Below are 20,299 nucleotides of genomic sequence, written 5' to 3' on the forward strand. Positions count from 1 at the left end.
AGACACACACACACACACACACACACACACACACATATACAGGAAGTGATAAATAAAGTTCATCAATTCCTGAATATCCTGGTGTTTCTGGAAATTGACTGTAATTTGCCTCAGGGTTTTTCCACATAAATCTGACAAAGACTCAAAGAGCACGTCAGAACGCCTCCAGACCCAGAAAAACACTGACACCCCAGAGGGGTAAATGTCAGTGTCACAATCAATCATAAACTTTCCCTTATTTTTACAAAGAAAAAGGTATTACTCTTCAGATTGGATGTCATGACCCTGACAAAAATGCATACAAGGAAGGTATAAAATGCTTGGCTTCTTCTTGTTCAGGTCATTATCAAAGGAACAAGGTCCTTGTTTTGGCAGAAACCTGGTAATAAAACTTTAAAGATCTTTGCAATGGAGTGTTCAATTAAAATGGGTTTCATTTTTGTTGTATTTCAATGACATAAACTGCTCTCTCTTTACAGTCAATCTAGTTACAGCGGTTGTTGCAATTCCTACAGCAGTAACATTTCTTACAGTAAGAGGTGAGACTCTCTCTCTATCTCTCTCTCTCTCTCTCTCTCTGCATGCTGGGATATTCTTTGCTGGTCTCATCATGTTTGTGTTTTCTCTTAAAAATCGCTGTCCGTTCCTTTGCAGAGCAGCCATGGTGATCTACACAGTAACGGTGAACACAGGAGATAGGCTTTTGGCAGGAACCACCAGCTATATCTACATCCAGCTGCGTGGGACTGAGGATGAGAGTGACGAACAGAGTCTTAATTGCGTTCAAGGGTTTTGGCAGGGATCGGTAAGTGCACCCAATTAAACCAAATAATTTTACTTAAAATTAACAAGAAAATCTTTGTCATATGTACTTAGTTATTTGAGTTCACGCAACATTCTTTACTTAAAAATGTATGCATCACGTTACATATATTTTTAAGTAAAGAATGCCACGTGAACTAAAATATTTAAGTTTATTTTATGTAAAATTATTCCAAGTTGGGATTACTTAAAAAGTATGCTGCAAAAATGGTGCATATATCTTTTAAGTAAATCCAACACAGTGCAGGCCATGTGAGATCAAAACAAATGTTAGTTCTGTTAACTTAACATTTAAGCTCATTTATATATAAAAATAAGACAATTAAACCAACCATTAGATCTTCAGCTATTGGTCTGCTTATACTGCACTGCTCCAGATAATTCAATGTCTTAAAATAAATTAAACATGCAAATCACACCCAATAAAGCATTTCGCTTCATTATTTATTTTTTACCCAAAACTTTTAAATTGCATAATATATTCAAATAGAAAATAGTTTTTAAAATAATAATAATAATAATAATAGTCACAATATTACAGTTTTATTGGATCAAAGAAATGAAGGCTTGGTGGGCAGAAGGAACTTCTTTTAAAAATGTTAAACAATCTTAGTGTGTGTGTGTGTGTGTGTGTGTGTGTGTGTATATATATATATACATACTTACATACATATATATATATATATATACACACACACACACACACACATATATATATATATATATATATATGTATGTATGTATGTATGTATGTAAGTATGTATATATATACACACACACACACACACACACATATATATATATATATATATATATATATATACAGTATGTATATTTATATATTTTTCTGGTTATCAAAAACCAATAAAAAAAACTATTAAATGTAACAAATTAGTCCATTATTAAATGCCTATAAATGTAAAAATTAGTCTATTAAATAATATCTATTAATTTAAACAAAACAGAAGTTAATTAATGACTTTTGTCCAAAGGTTTTGAACGAATCTCTTCAAAAACATTTTAACAGTAACTACTGGAAAACAGTAAAGATCTACAATCTTTATTTGAAGCTAAACTTTTGTTTAAAGGGTATTTACTTATTTTGATAATAATTTTGAAGGTTTCATTTACTGAATTGTCGCTGTCATTTAGGAATAATATTGTGCTTGAATCAAGATTGCCATTATTTAATGATAAATCGAGCACACTGAGCTGTAGGCAATGAATGTGTTTTCGAATTTAATATTTGTATACCAAAAGTAGGCTAACCCGCACCCAAGGCCCCCTTTCCCGCGATCCATTGTATTAGAGATAGAGAATATGGGAATTTGTAAATATTCAAAGTACATTTGTAAAACAACTGGTTAATAAAGTAGGCCTACGAATCTATCTGTGGGGGAGAAAGCGCCGTCCGAACTGGTCACACCGAACGCGTCAAACGCGTCGCGTCCACAGGGTCGCGTCTAGTTAGACGCTTGAATCTTCCGCAGCCCGCGGGCTCAAGTTCAAATTTTTCTACCGGGGAAGACGTTCGCGGCAGACGAGTCACCCAATGCGCGACGCCCGGCGCGAATGATACGTCTTCGCGTCTTTGCATTGACTATGAATGTATTCTGCTATCGCGTTTGGTGTGAACACACCATTAATGCATACGAGCCAACATTATGGTCATATATTTTGAAAAAACAATAAATACTGACACTTGATTCATTCGTTGGAAGCACACCGACTCTTCAAAATCTCGCGTGCAAAACACGTATTTCATTCATTAACATGTAGACTAAACGTTTACATTCGTAAGGCTAACATGTTTCTAATTGTTGATGCAAAATACATTTCTTGACCAAAAATGCAATAAATGATCATGTGTAGGCCTACATTAAGTACAAAAAAATAAGCTTACCTCTTCTCAACGTCCTCACATGTGTTTCACAAAATGGCTTAAAATTTGTATAGGCATCACGGGAAATTGCATATCACGTGGCTCATATAGTTACTTAATTTTGACGCATGTTTTTTTCATTTTATTTATGTATACATTTAAGTGCACCTAGTAACTTATATTTTTGTGTTACACACACTAGCTATATATGTTAAGTAAACGTTGAAAAGTTATGAATACTTAATTTTGGATGTTTGATCCAATTACTTTTATAAGTAATGGTTGTTCAGCCAACGAATCGTTTTTTAGAGTGCAAAAATGAAAACTCTGTCAGTATTTACTCACCCTCATGTTGTTCCAAACCTCTGTGTTTATTTGTTCTGCTGAACACAAAGGAAGATATTTGGAAGAATGTTGTAATCAAACAGATCTCATTCCCCATTGACTACCATAGTATGTATTTTTTCCTAATATGGTAGTCAATGGGGAATGAGATCTGATTGATCGTATAGTGCTTACATATTTCTTATCTCAGGGGAAAAGGAGAGAGAGTTGCTCAACCATTCAATATTATAACTGGGTTTCTAACAATGGAAATCTTAATGCAAATGGGTGAAGGTCCCTTTAACGATAATTGAAAGAGTAAGTATAAAAGTTCTAATGATAAAAATAAAAACTTTTTTCATGGAAATTCTGGAGTTTCTTCTCTGAATTTGAACCCCCTCCCCCGACTGCATATTAGTTCATTGTTTTACACACAGTGGCCCTAATACGCCATTGTACATACGTCTGTTTAGGTGAAAGACTTTCAGATAGACTGTAAAGCGCCCCTGGGAGAGCTCATAGATGTCCAGCTCTACTCCAAGCCGTTCATGGGTCTTCTTTACGACCAGTGGTTCTGCGATAAGATCACCATCAGCACGCCAGAAGGAGACAAGATTTTGTTTCCGTGCTACAACTGGCTGGACTGGAACGAGAGGCTCGCTTTAAGACCAGCTAAAGGTAGGCACTCCCATTTCAAGTCATGGCCCCCATTCATATTTACTGGGAGTAATGGAAAGTTCAGTGGTGATGTCTTGCAAATATACTGCATGTGCGCGCACACACACACACACACACACACACACACACACACACACACACACACACACACACACACACACACACACACTTTTGTATATTGCAGAAGTATTCCTTGAGGCAAACCTTTGTGTCTTAATACGATGGAGAGATAACGTGAAGAGTGTCAGATGCTCAAATACAGTATAACTCCTGCACAGGGTCAGGACTAGAGATTACATGGCTATGATTTTTGGTGATGTTGGCCATTGGCTGATGGCTTGCAGATGTACTGCGTATGTAGTTGTCATTCATATGGTTTTTTACAGACATCTCAGAAGACTGTGCTACGTTAGCTATAGGCTAATGCTACTATTACTTATTATGCTACTATTTAAGCACAATTGAGATGAAAATGTTTTCAGTTGCAAACAAACAAATTTAGATTGTGAATTAATGTTGGCATTTGTATTTCAGCTTCACTTGTGTTCCAGGACACCAACCTAATAGCCCAAAAACTAAGGATGAGGGAGGTGGACGAGCAACAGAAGTTATTTAGGTTGGTGGACAGCACGCCTATACAAGTCGAGCATGACAGCCAAGTGTCTGCGTTATATTAAGATAAAGAGAAATGAAATGAAATACTTTACTCCTAGGTGGCGTGTGTATGCTGAGGGCACGCCTCAAGTTATCGATTGCGACAGTGCCTGCTCTCTGCCGCCTGAAGTCCGATTCTCTTTCACAAAGGAATCCGAGTTTTACTTCTCCGCAGGAAAGCAGTAAGTGACCAAGTCATTTGTACTCCCTCCTGTAGTGTTCATCTCTTTGTTACACACTGTTCAGAGTTCACGGGTCTGCTGGACCCAATATTGGGTTTTTACAACAACACAACCATAAGAATTAGGGAAACAACTGAACTGGTGTCAACTCTATTCTTATTTGAATGACAAGCAATATAGTCAGTAGGCCTATTCATGGTTTTGCCATATTGGCTTCCTCTTCCAGATTATGGCAGCAGTAGCAGGTTCACATCAGTGTAGTTTCACTTAGCTTCTTGACAGATTCTTGTGCTTTTTCAATTTTTTCAAAAGAGCCAGAGCAAAGTTTACACTCGTGTATTAGAAATACTGGTGAATGTTTATTATAAGAACAGTAGTAATATCCGACTTGCACTGGTAGCAGTTCTGGTATTTCAGCCCATTCTCACTCCCAAGGCGTCACCTAACTGACGCCTTGGGAAGCATTTGGACATGCTTTAATATCTGACGCTTTAGGCGCCCTTTAGCGTCAGTTAGATGACGCCCTAGGATCGCGTGTACCCTACCCCCACCCCACACCTAAACCTAACCGCGTCCTCTAACTGACGCTTTCCTTTAGTTAGGTGACGCCGGAGGATCGCGTCATGTAAGTGACGCTAAAGGGCGCCTAAAACGTCAAATATTGAAACATGGTCAAAGGTGACGCCTTGGGGTGAGAATGCGTTGGGTATTTATATAACGTTACAACAACAACACTGTTTTTGTCACTCATTGACACCCAAGCTATAGGCCTACTTTATACTATATTTTATTCACGGACATGCTGGTTTCTAGCACACCGGATGAGAAGCTCAGCGCCGCATATTTAAAATTGGAGCACTTTATTCTCTAGGAGTGTACACCGGTGAGCATTCAGTGTCTGTCCGCGGCGCCCAGCAACGGCTCAGGACCTTGGTCAAAATCCTGACATTTACTCAGTTTTATATAAAACGAACATTTATTTGTCTCAAAATTGGATTAATGTACATACTGACTTCGCCGTGTGCTGCTGCTATTTATATTTACTTTGACATTCATTTTCAGAAATCAGCTGCTTAAATGAAAATTGCTGATGTTATCAGAGATGATATTCGCAATTCATTCTGTTAGCGGACGCTCTGAGGTAAAGGGTTCTGCAGACTTAGCAACGATTGTATTTAATTGTACAGTACAATTATTAAATAGTACAGACATTATCCATAATGTCCTTAAACATAACAATATTGCTGGCCATAAACTGAGAAAGTGTGCGTCCGGTGTGCGATACCTCCGTCCTAGCGTGAGCTTCTCGTCCGGTGTGCGACCCCCTTATGACCCCACACAAATTGAGAAACAGGCATCGTAAACTAGTGATTACCAAGTGCTGCATGGTGCATCTCGACTGTCTCTTAATATTTTATTTTTTTAAGCGACTTTTTCAGTCAACATTTGAAAATTGGGAGAGCATAAAATCCTGAAAAGAGCCATAGCTTCCCGACCGCTGGTATAATGGAAGTGGATGGCAGTAATGTATAATATCTAATAGTAACTATAAAGATGCTCACAAATATATAGTTGTATATCAAGGCTGTTACACTATGAATGTTTGCACCGTGTCCCTGTGTATTCTGTGTGTGCAGGTTAGCATTGCTGAAGCTAACTGGATTAGCTGACTGCAGAAAGTCATGGGAAAGCATCAGCCAACTGGAACCAATCCTTTGTGACAACAGATCGGAAACCATTGGTACTCCTCTTAAATGAAAAAACTGCTCAAAACTACTGTATGGCAAATAAAGTTAATATTAATTCTAACATTTACTAATACGTTATTATAATCAAAGGTTGTATTAGTTAACATTAGTTAATGCACTGTGAACTAACATGAACACACAATGAACAGCTGTATTATATTAACTAACATTAAAGCTGTAGTATACGACGTTGAAAATCGGTCGAGAAAGCCTGAAACGGGAGGGAAGTTTTAAAAAACTCATCCCGCCTCTCCACACACACACACACACACACACACTCTGCTACCTGATTCCTCCCACCGGGAAACAAATTGAACAACGTCACTCATAAGTTGTGATCATCGTAACTGAGATGTACGCTGTGCAATGTCTGATTCTCAGTTAAAGCAACATTTAAAGTTATTAAATGCATATTAAACATAATGTATGTTACAATGTCAATAGTATACTATCCACACAAGGTATTTAAAAAACGTTAGTCACAGAAACAGACACCCCTCGTTGTGGCTATCGCCAATGGTTTGAACACGTATAAAGTCAAATAGGTTTCCACATGAATAATTTGGTGTTTTGAACGTGTGTATCGGGAGTAGGCCTACTTATTATATAAACGACATTGTTGTTATTTAATTTGACCTCCCATGATAGCGCACCTGACTCTCCGTCCGAGGGTCCAGTGCAAGATTAGCAACACTACCCGCCACCATACGTATGATATTAGTATTGCTAAGGGTTTGAGTAATTGTTATAGCAGCATACGGCGCATCTTGTTTAAATTCCGATCGGCCTCGAACAGAAACCCGCTAGGCATATTACTGAAATATATTCAAGCACTTCAAGAAATATATTTACTTTGACCCGTGATAGGCGATGCTAACATTCCAATGCCGACCGGCAGCATTAGCAAGTTGTCAGACTGATAAAAAGCTATTTATGTAACACGTCACACCATAAGAGTATAAATAAATATTTACCTGCTCAACAAAAAGTCAGCCGTGTCAGCCTCGGTCTTCAGTCCCAGATCTCGCTGAAGCTTCCTCCAGCGGTCAACGGTGGACCCTATATTTATTCTACTCAACTTTCGGCGTTCTTCACGTTTTCTTTTAGTCTCTGCTTTTTCCTCAAACGTCTTTCTCTTCCGTCCTAACTTTCTTGTAGGGGCAAGCAGGGGACGCTTGCTGTTGTCTTTTTCGTTTTTATCCATTGCTGATATGCTACTTAGCTAGCTACCATATGCGGTCAGCTGCTAACGGGCGCGGTGGGGTGGAGACGCGAGCGACAGGCGGAGTTTCAAGTGTAGCTGGTGATTGGATGAGAGCAGTTGACCAATGTAGCTGTGCAGCCACAAAGCTTCCATTGGTCAACTTTTATGCGGCGGTACAGCCAATAGAGTGAATGGATTTTTTTCGTTCTTTTTTTCTATTCATATTGTTAGGATTGTACTATATAACCATAACCAGCATCTAAACGAGGATATTAATAATGAACAATCTTTGAAATCGTATACCCTAGCTTTAACAAAGATTAACAAACACTGTAACTAATGCATTGCTCATCGTTAGTTCATGTTAGTTAATGCATTTACTAATGTTAACTAATGAACCTTATTGTAAAGTGTTTATTAGTAAATATACTGCCACATACTTTTCAATACATGAAAAGCGGCAAATACCTTACGTATAATTCAATACATTGTAACATATAAACACAATATATTATTCTGTATATTTTTAAATGTACTGTTAAACCATTCACACATGGGAAATATATTTCGGTTCTGTAAGGGATATGTTCTGACACGGCATGCTTTGCAGAATACTGTCAGGAGCACTGGGACGAGGACGAGTTCTTTGGCTACCAGTTTCTGAATGGCCTCAATCCCATGATGATCCAGCTCTGCTCAACTCTGCCCGAGAACTTCCCCGTCACCGACGACATGGTCAAAGGCTCCCTAGGAGGCAGCAGCTTGGAGCAGGAGATGGAGGTACGCTTTCTTGCTACTGGAAATCATTTGGAAAGACTGGGTCTGGTTTGCTTTGGTTTTGTCTAATTTCGTGTGTGTCTTCATATTTGGTGTGATCTGCACCCACACCCAGAAAGGGAACATCTTCCTGTCTGACTATAAGATGCTGGATGAGCTGGTGGGCAATGTGGTCAGTGGCAGACAGCAGTATCTCACGGCTCCCCTGGTCCTGCTGTACTGCAACCCTCAAGGGATGATGCTGCCCATCGCCATTCAGGTGCGGATCTACAAGCAGAAATACATTACGAATAAAACCTCGGCTCTTTGAGGGAGAACACAAGACATCACGCTGAACGGGACGTCGCTCCTTGAGCTTGTAGAGAGATTCGAATTGGCTTCAGCTGGGAAATGCTCAAGAAGCGATATATCCCAGACTGAAACACAACTACCTGCTCAGTCTTTATTAAATTAAACACAGATGAATAAATCTCGAAAGATGAGGTAAACAACCAAAATATTACAAATAATTAAATGTGATATATAATGTACAACTGAAGAGTAGGCAAACATCTGAATGATTAAACATTAAACAAACCTTTTAAGATGTCAATGTCTTTATAGAGTAATTACGACAGATGTCGTGGAAATCCTTTCTCATTTTATAAAAAAGGGAGAAAAATAATTACCCAGATTCCCTCAGAAACCATTTTCACGGATGTTCAAATGTAATCTCCACAGTTACGGCAGAAGCCCGGCGAAGACAATCCCATCTTCCTCCCGACGGATTCAAAGGCTGACTGGAAACTGGCCAAGATCTTCGTCCGAAACGCAGAGTTTGGCGTTCACGAGGTGGACTTTCACCTGCTGAGGACTCACCTGCTGGCGGAGGTGTTCACCGTGGCCACGCTGCGCAATCTCCCCTCGCCACACCCTCTCCACAAGGTACTGAATCTGTCGCGCATGAGGCGGTTTGACGTGTGTGAAGGATGAGGGCTACAACAGTGGCGTGTTCCAGAGATGCCACACACACACACACACACACACACACACACACACACACACACACACACAGAGAGGGAATGATACCGAGTTCAATAATGTGTGTTACTTCTATACTTGACGGCAGGGGAGTTTTTCAGGTGTAGTGTGTGGTCACAGCTGTGTCTATTTGACCTGTTGTACAGGGCCACTGGAAGTAATTGTGAACAGGGGGTGTTGTGATTTTTTTTTTTTTTTTTAGGCCTATAGGCCTATTTAAAATACATTTTAAAAATAAATACGTTGAGATTCACTACTTTATTGTCATATACACTTCAGTGTACACAGCCAGGGTCTCAGTAGCAGAATAAATGCGAATCTATTAATCAGAATCAGAAATACTTTAATAATCCCAGGGGGGAATTACTTCCGTTACAACGCAAATATAGGCTACAAACAACATATTTACATACCACACATAATATTATAACAACATAATATTAATTAAACTTCACAATAACCCTACAATGCAATCGATTTGGTCAGCTGGCATGAACTTGAGTCACTGCACGTTTATGTCACACGCAACTCTATTAGCTCCAAAATCACTTTACGCACACCACAAGGAAATAGTCTCTGACTATTTAAGCATGTTATTAAACAGTTCTCCACCACACCCATTACGCAAAGAACACACGCACAAAATAACACTTTCTGTCTCCATCTACAACCTTTTTACAAAATTGAATTTTTACACAAAACAAAAGGAAATAATCTCTGACTATTTACATCTGACTAACAGTTCTCCACATCCATTACACAAAGAAAACATAATCAAAATGACACTCTCCATCTCCATCCCCACCACCTTGCAAAAATACTATAGTGTAGCTACTATACTCTCTAGGCATGACCTTTTTTCCGACTGCTTTCAGGCAAACAACACAAAATATGATCAGTCTCTTCCACATTATGCAGCCACTGCCATCTAGCAAACCAAGCCGTGCCACAGAACGTGAGAACGTTTCATTACCACAACGCCGTGCAGGAAATTAGAAACTGGATGTTGGCTGGAAGGGCTCGTCTAACCCAGTCCCGCTAGGCTGGATTGCGGGTGCTGGGGCTGGGCCTGCCCGTGTAACTGCAGACAGAGGCAGTCTCCTCACTCACGCTGCTCTCCGCTGTCTTCTTCACTGGTGGTTTTCCAAAAAAATCTGAAATGTGTTTTTGTGCCATATTTCCTCCTCATTTCTGTCATAAAATGTACTTATTTCTGTAAATGTATTAGTCTGCTGCTGCCATGGAACGAGCGTTTGTTTGGTTTTTTTTTTTTTTTTTTTGGTGTTCTGTTGACCGGGAAACCTCGTTACTCGGCAACCGCTAACATTAACCTGCCTGAGGCTGACAACGTAACTTCCGAACTTGTGTTGATTAGGCCACAAAATTATTTAATTAAAATCCAGAATACACATAGTTAATAGCCTACGTGTATCAAAATCATTTCTTAATATTCATAAGGAATGTATAAATTGTGCAAAATATTATTTTTTAAATCTCCTGCTCGCCACTTACCGCGGCCGTGCTTTTGTATCTATTGTTACCAAATGAAAAAGCCTGTCCTTCATTATCGGCCTTTTGGAGTGAGGGACTGACTCATCTATAGCCTGTGGACATGTTATTTAACAGTTCTCCACATCCATTACGCAAAGAAAGGGACCCTACACAGAACATTAGGAACACAAGTAATGTCTTACTCAAACCCATTCAGTGTTTTTCGAGAGAATTGTTAGCGGGAGTCCCTCCAACAATTCTCTCGAAAAATGAAATAGTTCTGTAATTTGTGTAAAAATAACTGGAGTGGAATTCAGGGAGTCACAAACAAAATAAGGCTTGCAGGTTCAGTTACAAACACACACAGGTGCAATAGCGCACGCACTCACAGACAAGAAATTAAAATTCATTCGTTATTCATATATCTTCAAAGAATGTGAAGGCAGTGAATACAAATGTCTTTCTTACTTTTCCTTTTGCAGCTCCTCTTTCCCCATATCCGATACACACTCCAGATCAACATCATGGCCCGGAATCAGCTGATATCCAAGGATGGGGCCATTACAACAGTATGCATATTCAATGGTTAAAGAGGCACTAAAGTCTTCAATTATAAGTCTTCAATTTTAATCCAATGCACTTTTTGTTGAATTCAGTTCAGTATCCTATGTACCTGCAAAAATATCTTGTAAGATTGGTAAAAAAAAAAAAAAACATACATGAACGGCTCTTTAACGTCTTCGGTGATGACTGACGTCTTGAACAGTAGATTGCTAGATTGCTTTTTACTAAATTTCACATTTTTATATTTAAATGTTGATGAAATTATAATGGGATTTGTGATGACAGAACTTTGCTCATACAGTAGCCTTTAACCTAACTTTATGTCATGTCTTCTCTCCGTTATACCACTCGTAGTATGCAGGAGTAGGTGGAGAGTCATTGGTGAAGTTGCTGAAGCGTGCCACTGCCTCCCTGACCTACAGCGCCCTCTGTCTTCCTGATAACATCTCCGAGAGAGGCCTGGAGACTGTGCCAAACTACTACTACAGAGATGATGGGATGAAACTGTGGAATATCATCAACAAGTATGACAACCAGTGGAGTTTAGTCTAGTGTTTTATTGATAGGCATTACACTCACCTGAAGGATTATTAGGAACACCAGACTAATCCTGTGTTTGACCGCCTTTCGCTTTCGAACTGCCTTAATTCCCCATCACCCTGTAGCCCAAGACTGGTTGCCCACTGAAGCTAAGCAGGGCTGAGTCTGGTTAGTACCTGGATGGGAGACCTTCTGAGAAAGCCAGGTTGCTGCTGGAAGAGGTGTTAGTGAGGCCAGCAGGGGGCGCTCATCCTGTGGTCTGTGTGGGTCCTAATGCCCCAGTATAGTAATGGGGACACTATACTGTCAAAGAGCACCGTCCTTCAGATGAGACGTCAAACCGAGGTCCTGACTCTCTGTGGTCATTAAAAATCCCAGGATGTCTTTTGAAACAGTAGGGGTGTAACCCTGGTGTGCTGGCCAAATTTGCCCAGTGGCCTCTGTCCATCATGGCCTCCTAATCATCCCCATATACACCAATTAGCTTCATCACTGTCTCCTCTCCACCAGTAAGCTGGTGTGTGGTGGGCGTTCTGGCGCAGTATGGCTGCCGTCGCATCATCATCCAGGTGGAGCTGCACACTGGTGGTGGTTGAGGAGATTCCCCCCTTCCATATGTAAAGCGCTTTGAGTGCCGAGAAAAGCGCTATATAAATGTAATGAATTATTATTATTATTAATTCTACGTGGCATTGATTCAACAAGGTGCTGAAAGCATTCTTTAGAAATGTTGGCCCATATTGATAGGATAGCATCTTGCAGTTGATGGAGATTTGTGGGATGCACATCCAGGGCACGAAGCTCCCGTTCCACCACATACCAAAGATGCTCTATTGGGTTGAGATCTGGTGACTGTGGCGGCCATTTTAGTACAGTCAACTCATTGACATGTTCAAGAAACCAATTTGACATGATTCCAGCTTTGTGACATGGTGCATTATCCTGCTGAAAGTAGCCATCAGAGGATGGGGACATGGTGGCCATAAAGGGATGGACATGGTCAGAAACAATGCTCAGGTAGGCCGTGGCATTTAAACGATGCCCAATTGGCACTAAGGGGCCTAAAGTGTGCCAAGAAAACATTCCCCTTTACACCATTACACCACCACCACCACCCTGCACAGTGGGAGCAAGGCATGATGATCCATGTTCTCATTCTGTTTACACCAAATTCTGACTCTACCATCGGAATGTCTCAACAGAAATCCAGACTCATCAGACCAGGCAACATTTCTCCAGTCTTCAACTGTCCAATTTTGGTGAGCTTTTGCAGATTGTGGCCTCTTTCTCCTATCTGTAGTGGAGATGAGTGGTACCTGGCGGGGTCTTCTGCTGTTGTAGCCCATCCGCCTCAAGGTTGTGTGTGTTGTGTCTTCTTCACAAATGCTTTGCTGCATACCTCGGTTGTAACGAGTGGTTATTTCAGTCAAAGTTGCTCTTCTATCAGCTTGAATCAGTCGGCCCATTCTCCTCTGACCTCTCGCATCAACAAGGCATTTTGGCCCACAGGACTGACCCATACTGGATGTTTTTCCCTTTTCACTCCATTCTTTGTAAACCCTAGAAATGGTTGTGTGTGAAAATCCCAGTAACTGAGCAGATTGTGAAATACTCAGACATCAACATCCATGCCACACTCAAAATTGCTTAAATCCCCTTTCTTTCCCATTCTGATATTCAGTTTGGAGTTCAGGAGATTGTCTTGACCAGGACCACACCGCTAAATGCATTGAAGCAACTGCCATGTGATTGGTTGATTAGAAAATTGCATTAATAAGAAATTGAACAGGTGTTCCTAAAAATCCTTTAGGTGAGTGTATGCTTTCTACTCTCTCTCTCTCTCTCTCTCTCTCTGTGTGTGTTACACCAGTGTTTCCCAACCCTGTTCCTGGCGGCACACCAACACTGCGTGTTTTCTTTGTCTCCCTAATCAAACACACCCGATTCAACTCATCAGCTCATTAACCCACCTGATTATGAGCTGATGGGTTGAATCAGGTGTGTTTGATAAGGGTTACAAAGAATACACGCAGTGTTGGTGTGCCGCCAGGAACAGGGTTGGGAAACACTGTGTTACACAATACATCCAGTTTTTAGGGCTGAATTAATACATCCTGGTGCAATTTCTGATTCATATTTCAACAAATACAGTGTCAATTATACAGGTTCATGGGTCAGTAAGCACATGCTGTACATGTACTGTGTTGCTTTGAATAAATTCCGGCTTAAGAAATAAAAGCAAACAAGTAAAGCTGTTAATATGTGAACCTGGGAAACATCTGACTGTGAGGTTGCCTACAGGTTTGTTGCAGCGCTCTTGTCCCACTACTATCAACATGATGTAAACGTGCAGAAGGACACAGAGCTGCAGAGCTGGATCAGTGAGATATTCACCAAAGGCTTCATGGGAAGAGATTCCTCAGGTCTGTTATCAATCCGTTGTCGGGGCTGTTGCAGGTGGAAATGCTGCACGAGTGATTTCTGGTGGAATACAAATCTAGACCAATGAGAATGCATTTCCAATGGAATTGTCGCCATATTAGGACATATAATCCAACAAAGGTTTCTTTTGTGTGTGTGTGTGTGTGTGTGTGTGTGCGCGCACATGTTCAACTCAGTATTTGCACAGCATAAGATAGACATATTTGCTTTGAGGAACAACCTCTTTTATAAACCCCACTGTAATTCACTGTTTTATGCAAAATAATTGAACCCGGTCAATAGTCAAAATTAGTTTAGTTTATGGCTCCACTTTCCGTGTATGTGTATGTGTGTGTGTGTGTGTGTGTGTGCGCGCGCATGTAGAAACATCCCGAACTGAGTTCCTCAATGAGAAACCGCCTTACACTCTTCTTCCCAGGAATACCATCATCTTTTCAGACATTGAAAGAGCTGATCAAGTTCGTCACCATGGTGATCTTCACTGTATCAGGCCAACATGCCGCTGTGAACAATGGACAGGTCAGTTAGTACAAATCAAATCCAATCACACAGAGCCATTAAAGCCTCAGTCCGTGGTCCTAATCTCATACACTTTTCCTCAAATCCAGCGAATTGCTCCATGCATAGCTGTACGTTTTGTTCTAGTTCTAGTTTTGTTCCAGTGTTTTGCAGCCTGTGTGTTAAACCGACCACACACTGTGGGATTCTGGCCACGATTCGGACGTCTGGGACAAATTTAGCAAATCCTAAAACATTCTTCTGATCTTTGGCCAAATTGTGAAGTCTTTGATCGTTAGTTTGACATGTTCACCGACAGCCGATTAATGACCGCTGCGATCACAGTTTACCTCCTTTGAAATTCTGGCGGCGTCATGAGACTTGACTCTCAGTCCTGCAGTATGACGTCAACGACGACCGTCAGATTGACCAAAATCAACATTAGATATTTCTTTGTAGCCACCATTTCAATCCTGGGTGTGTAATACAGATCCCGGTCACAGAACGTGTCATTGATTGATGATGTACGAATTTTCTTGCATTTGTCCGTTTTAACACGTCTCGACTGTCGTACAGTCTTTTCCCGTCTTCCTCTCCCCCACTCTCTTTTCCTCATCCTCAAACCACGAGCCGGCCATCCTGTCCCAGTCACTAACCTGCTCATGCCCTTCCGCCTTTGTCTGGGTGCGAGTGGTCAAAGGAAACGTGATGCTGGGGCATGAACGAGCGCACATGCGGCCAGACACTAGGATTGTCCTGATGATTGACATTCACAACACCTGACAAGGAACAACTTCTTTTGGTTGCTATTTTACGGCAGTTGGCATCCAAATTATTGGTGCATTTCTGCCGCCTTCTGCTCCGGAGTGTGGATCAGAAAAATAGGTTTACAGACTAAATCCCTCTCCCTCACTCTCTCTCACACACACATTAGGATACATTTCTTTGTCGCCAATTAAAAACCCCTGTTTCTCTTAATAAAGTCATAAGAATTTTAGTCTGAACCCTATCGCTGCTCGAAAACCCTTTTAATGTGATGTTCTGAACTCCCATCTCCATCAGCTTATTACTCATCATCTCTCTGTGCTCCAGATCTACCGCATCTCAAAATAATACAGGCTCTACAGACTCGTCTTCCTGGCATCCATCACAAAGTGCAGTATTACGTTTCCCTATTAGCTTGAAGGGCATATTGCAGGTTAGAGGACCCAATGAGTCAATGCATAGAAAAATAATGTAGAAACTATATTTGTAGAAAATTTGACTTCCGCGTCTGAAAATGGGCGTCACGTGACAACAGGAAAACAACGGATCACAATGACATCTCGGACGCTGAGGAAATACTCGTATGACGGACCAAGCCATAAAGTTATGAGCCTGCTATGCTAAAGAGAGCACGACAGGCCCGGATAATGTCAGACAGAACGAGCTGTGGTGTGAGGAGAACCAGTGGACAACAGGACAGGTGTCTTTTAGTGAGAGACGTGCTTATAGATATACACCTTCGCTAACGAGTTCACAATATTGTACAAATTATTATGATCTTATAACAGGCCAGCAGACATTAGTATGTTTAGGGTAGATTTATACTATTAAATGTATAAAACTATACTTGAGTATATTTCTATTGTACTAGAAGCATACTCGGGTACATTTTTAAAACATATTTTTCACCTGGGTGAAACAGAAAATTAAAGATTTGAGTATTTAAACAACCAATGTTGTTATCAATTACAAGTTGCCTCTATTTAGGGCATGACTGCCTATATCACACTATTTGATGTTATTGGTATAGTATACGACGATCGATATTCTTGCTTTGGCATCCCTCCATCATATCGCCGGGATGCTAATCATTTGGTCTGAAGTGAACGCTACACACGACCGTGTTCTCCGAAGCCGACGCGAAAGAGAAATCCCGTCTCTTCACCTGCACAAACCGCACCAGGAACGAAAGATAGGCTACAGCACCGTCCTTTTTTTGTAATGGAAACCTGTGGACTCGATCTTGAAGTCCTGACAGCCCTGACAGAGTTTTTGCAACCTCCACAAAGTTTCATACAAGGTTATCTATTCATTTAGATATTTTTTAACCTGCAATATGCTCAGTCTTCATCTTCAACACAGCGTTTTATTTAATAAACAATGTCCCAATCTTAACCTAGAGATCACAATTTCTTCTCTCCTATTTCCACTCCCAACCCTTGTCTCTTTAACTTTCCTTTGAATTTGAAATAAGTGTCTCCCTTTTCCCTCTCTATCCCACCTTTCTTGCCACTTTTGATTTGTTTTCGCCCATATCACACTTTTAACTTCTGCTTTGCTAATACTAACTTGCATTTCTATATTTGCTTTTGTTAATGTCTTTTTTGCTAATTGATCTGCCCTTATCCCCGCCCATGTCCTGTCACCCATGTAAACTTTACCTTATATCATTTCCAATCTTTCCAAAATTTTCCCATACTCTTTCCCATAAGTACTGCTTTAGTGAGATGTGTATTATTATGCCCTTGTTAACTGTTTCCTCCTTAACTCTAGTGGTTATTCTCCCATGTCTACCTGTATGGCTCCTACAGGAGTTGTCCTGAACGCTCCACAGCATATTCTGACTAGGAACAATCGTAAACGACAATCTTTTCGAGTGCGTGAATAGTCTGCCTTGATAAATCAGCAACGATCGCCAATTACACTGAATCGTTCTCCTTAAGACCATTGAAGTGTTTAAGGGGGGCTTGACTAAAAAAAAGTTTGAAAGCCACTGCCATAGAGCAAGTAGCCCATGACGACAAGAAAAACACGTTCTATGGCCTAAGTACTGTTAATTATGAGCTCTTGTTATTCTCCATGAATGTTTGGCTTACTGTATATATCACAATTCTCCCCCATTCGTTCCCCCCAGTTTGACTTCGGCGGCTGGATGCCCAACTACCCCACTGCCCTCAGACAGCCCCCTCCCAAAGAGAAAGGCCAGACCACTGAGCGCACCATCATGGAGACCCTACCTGATGTGGGCACGACGGTGAACGGGATGGCTGTGCTGGCACTGCTGAGCAAGGACTCTGCAGACCATGTGAGTTTTTTTACACCAACATCAGGGCATGTTGAAAGACTGAAATTCAATTTTGCTGTGGAAAATGGGAATATTGTTCTTGCGTATGCCATCATATTACTCTGGATGACAATGGCTTGCTTACACTGCTTTCATTCCTCTAGTTTGCATTACCTGACTGTTACAATACAAAGGAGATTTAGCAAACTGTAAGCATAGTGCTGCATAGTGGGCTCTATTAGTGCTGTCATTAGAAGTGTGTTAAACATTGTCATAAGCTTGTTTCTTATCAACGTGTTATTTACGATTACAATATTGATGCCCTGTCCGTAGTACCCTCTGGGAAATTTCCCAGAACATCTGTATGATGAAGAGGTCCCCTGCAAGCTCATTGAAGATTTCCAAAAGGATCTGGGGAACTTGTGCAATGTCATCGAGGAGCGGAACAAGAAGTTGGAGCTTCCCTACACCTATCTGAGCCCCAGAAATGTGGACAACAGTGTAGCCATTTGAAAGGATACAGTAGTCCCTCTTAATACATTTTCTTTCTATTCATAGCTTTGTCAATAAATATGAAGACCAAAGCAAAAATAAATCTAAGCGAGTCACGGATGTTGGGGAAAATAAAATAAATCATGTGAAAAGCTTAATGTGTGGTGCATTTTTTTAAACTTCTTAGATATTGTTTACAGTGGTGGTGTCATCTAGTGACATTAATCAGTACAACCCTGCAATATTAAACATTGCATATGTGTCAGGGTCGTCAGGTAAAAAGTCAACTATACTTGACACTCGATTACGCCATCTGGAATACACAGGGAAAGATCAGCCCTACACCGGCCTGTTACCAATATGTGCAAAAAAAATTACTGCAAATGTGCAAAAAATACAAATACAAAAGAAACTTTAAAGGAGAAAGATGGACTGCTGAAACCCTCAATTGCTACACCCCCCCCCACACACACACACACACACAATGTAGACACCATTAAGTGACAGCAGCCAAACTCTTCCCCATTATACCTCGCCGTCCCATAATACAGTGATGAAACCCTTGATCATGTAATCAATCTGTCGTACACGAAACAGCAGAATTACTAAAACAACAACTGCAGGATTGAAAATAATCCTAGAAATTCGACTGTTTTCCAGCCCCTCTTTCCCCAATGCCCATTTGGAGTTGAGGGGCTGATAGTGATCAAGGCCTGTATGCTGACGAGTGTGCACTTCGGGGGTCTATGGGTGCTTCTCATGGGCGCGTCTCAGCTCCACCCCCTGTAGGAAGCGAGGAGAGTAGCAGTGGGTGGAATAGACAAGAAATGTACAGTTTTCTACCATCATGCTAATAACTTTTCTTTAGTCATTCGGCAGTCTTGCAGACTGAACCCCTTACACAATCATAAAACAATCAGAACATGCTAACGATTCTCTCAGGAGATCGCCCCAGCACGGTACTATGAGTAGTCGTTGACCACAATGTGCAACTACTTGTTCGTCGACAAACTACAAATAAAAACTCAAGTAGTTAATAAACACCCCGTTTGGCAAATCCTCCTTGAAACAGAAGTACCGCCGGGACAGCCGATGCACAGACGTATAAAGCAGAGATGGCACCTTACAGTCCATTCACAAAGGGGAAGTACGGAAGACAGCGCTTCCCAGGAAACCAAAACCCTCCCATTTTATACCATGACACCCTACTGGTCATTGTTTTCACTTGACACTCTACAATGAACAAACAAGGGTACACATAAAACATTTATAATTCCATAATCTTTTCAGCCTGTGATAGAGCTGGACAAATTTAGGGGATCTATTAGAAGAAATTAAATATAGTATTCATTATGTTTTCATGCCCTCCACTAGAATCCTACGTACTAAGTCTCTCTCTCTCTCTCTCTCTCTCTCTCTCTCTCTTGTGCGCATGCGTGGTGGGCGTGTGGTGAGTTCGAAGTGAGTTTTCTGCCCACTGTGGCAAGTTTTTCTCGGTTGAATATCGCTATTTCTGGTGTTTAATCTGCTTCGAGTGGGTTTATTTTTTTACTGTTGGTTGGTGCATCACCGAGGGCATGGCGGCCCAAGGTATTAACTCGCTCGGTTCATTAACGTGGCGCCACGGGGTTAAAGTGGTGGCCGCTGCAAGTGTGGAAGACTGTATCTTGGCTATGGGTGTAATGATTCCTCTGTGTTTGCCTTGTCTTGTGTGAACTTTAGCTATTTCCTGTTCTGTGTCATATTTTGTAGATTTTCTTGTTTATTGGTATCCCCAGGTGTTTCTAATTAACCACACCCTCTTGTTATCTTGTTTAGCTTGTTAGTCTCTGTATTTAACCCTTATGCTGCATTAGGGACATTTTTGGTCTTTTGCAGTTTAATTTCTTTGACCATTTTGGCTGTTTTAATGCAAATGGTATGAAATTTGGC

At 40.9% G+C, this 20,299-nt stretch overlaps 1 protein-coding gene across 2 annotated transcripts; it reads left to right on the top strand.

Annotated features, from left to right (window-relative positions):
- Positions 1-333: 333 nt before the first annotated feature.
- Positions 334-18,525, top strand: LOC120478400 (hydroperoxide isomerase ALOXE3). 2 transcript variants are annotated; one of them, XM_089127532.1, is made up of 16 exons: positions 334-382; positions 480-539; positions 655-805; positions 3,502-3,706; positions 4,241-4,322; positions 4,420-4,542; positions 6,180-6,283; positions 8,105-8,274; positions 8,387-8,530; positions 8,992-9,195; positions 11,265-11,351; positions 11,701-11,870; positions 14,188-14,309; positions 14,747-14,847; positions 17,726-17,896; positions 18,209-18,525. In XM_089127532.1, exons 3-16 carry the CDS (start codon positions 662-664, stop codon positions 18,386-18,388), a joined length of 2,007 nt encoding a protein of 668 aa, XP_088983658.1. In that variant the 5' UTR covers positions 334-382; positions 480-539; positions 655-661; the 3' UTR covers positions 18,389-18,525. The 2 variants fall into 2 exon arrangements, with proteins under 2 accessions (XP_088983658.1, XP_088983659.1); XM_089127533.1 differs by having other exon boundaries at positions 366-382; positions 660-805.
- Positions 18,526-20,299: the final 1,774 nt, after the last annotated feature.

This window comes from Pimephales promelas, chromosome 25 (assembly GCF_988280905.1).
Source record: "Pimephales promelas chromosome 25, fPimPro1.hap1.1, whole genome shotgun sequence".
Lineage (NCBI taxonomy): Eukaryota > Metazoa > Chordata > Actinopteri > Cypriniformes > Leuciscidae > Pimephales > Pimephales promelas.

Coding starts and splice junctions, on each gene's coding strand:
- LOC120478400 (XM_089127532.1), top strand. CDS start 662: ATGGTGATCTACACAGTAACGGTGAACACAGGAGATAGGCTTTTGGCA. Junction 4,323..4,419: donor GAGCAACAGAAGTTATTTAG/GTTGGTGGACAG, acceptor CTTTACTCCTAG/GTGGCGTGTGTATGCTGAGG. Junction 14,310..14,746: donor CATGGGAAGAGATTCCTCAG/GTCTGTTATCAA, acceptor TCTTCTTCCCAG/GAATACCATCATCTTTTCAG.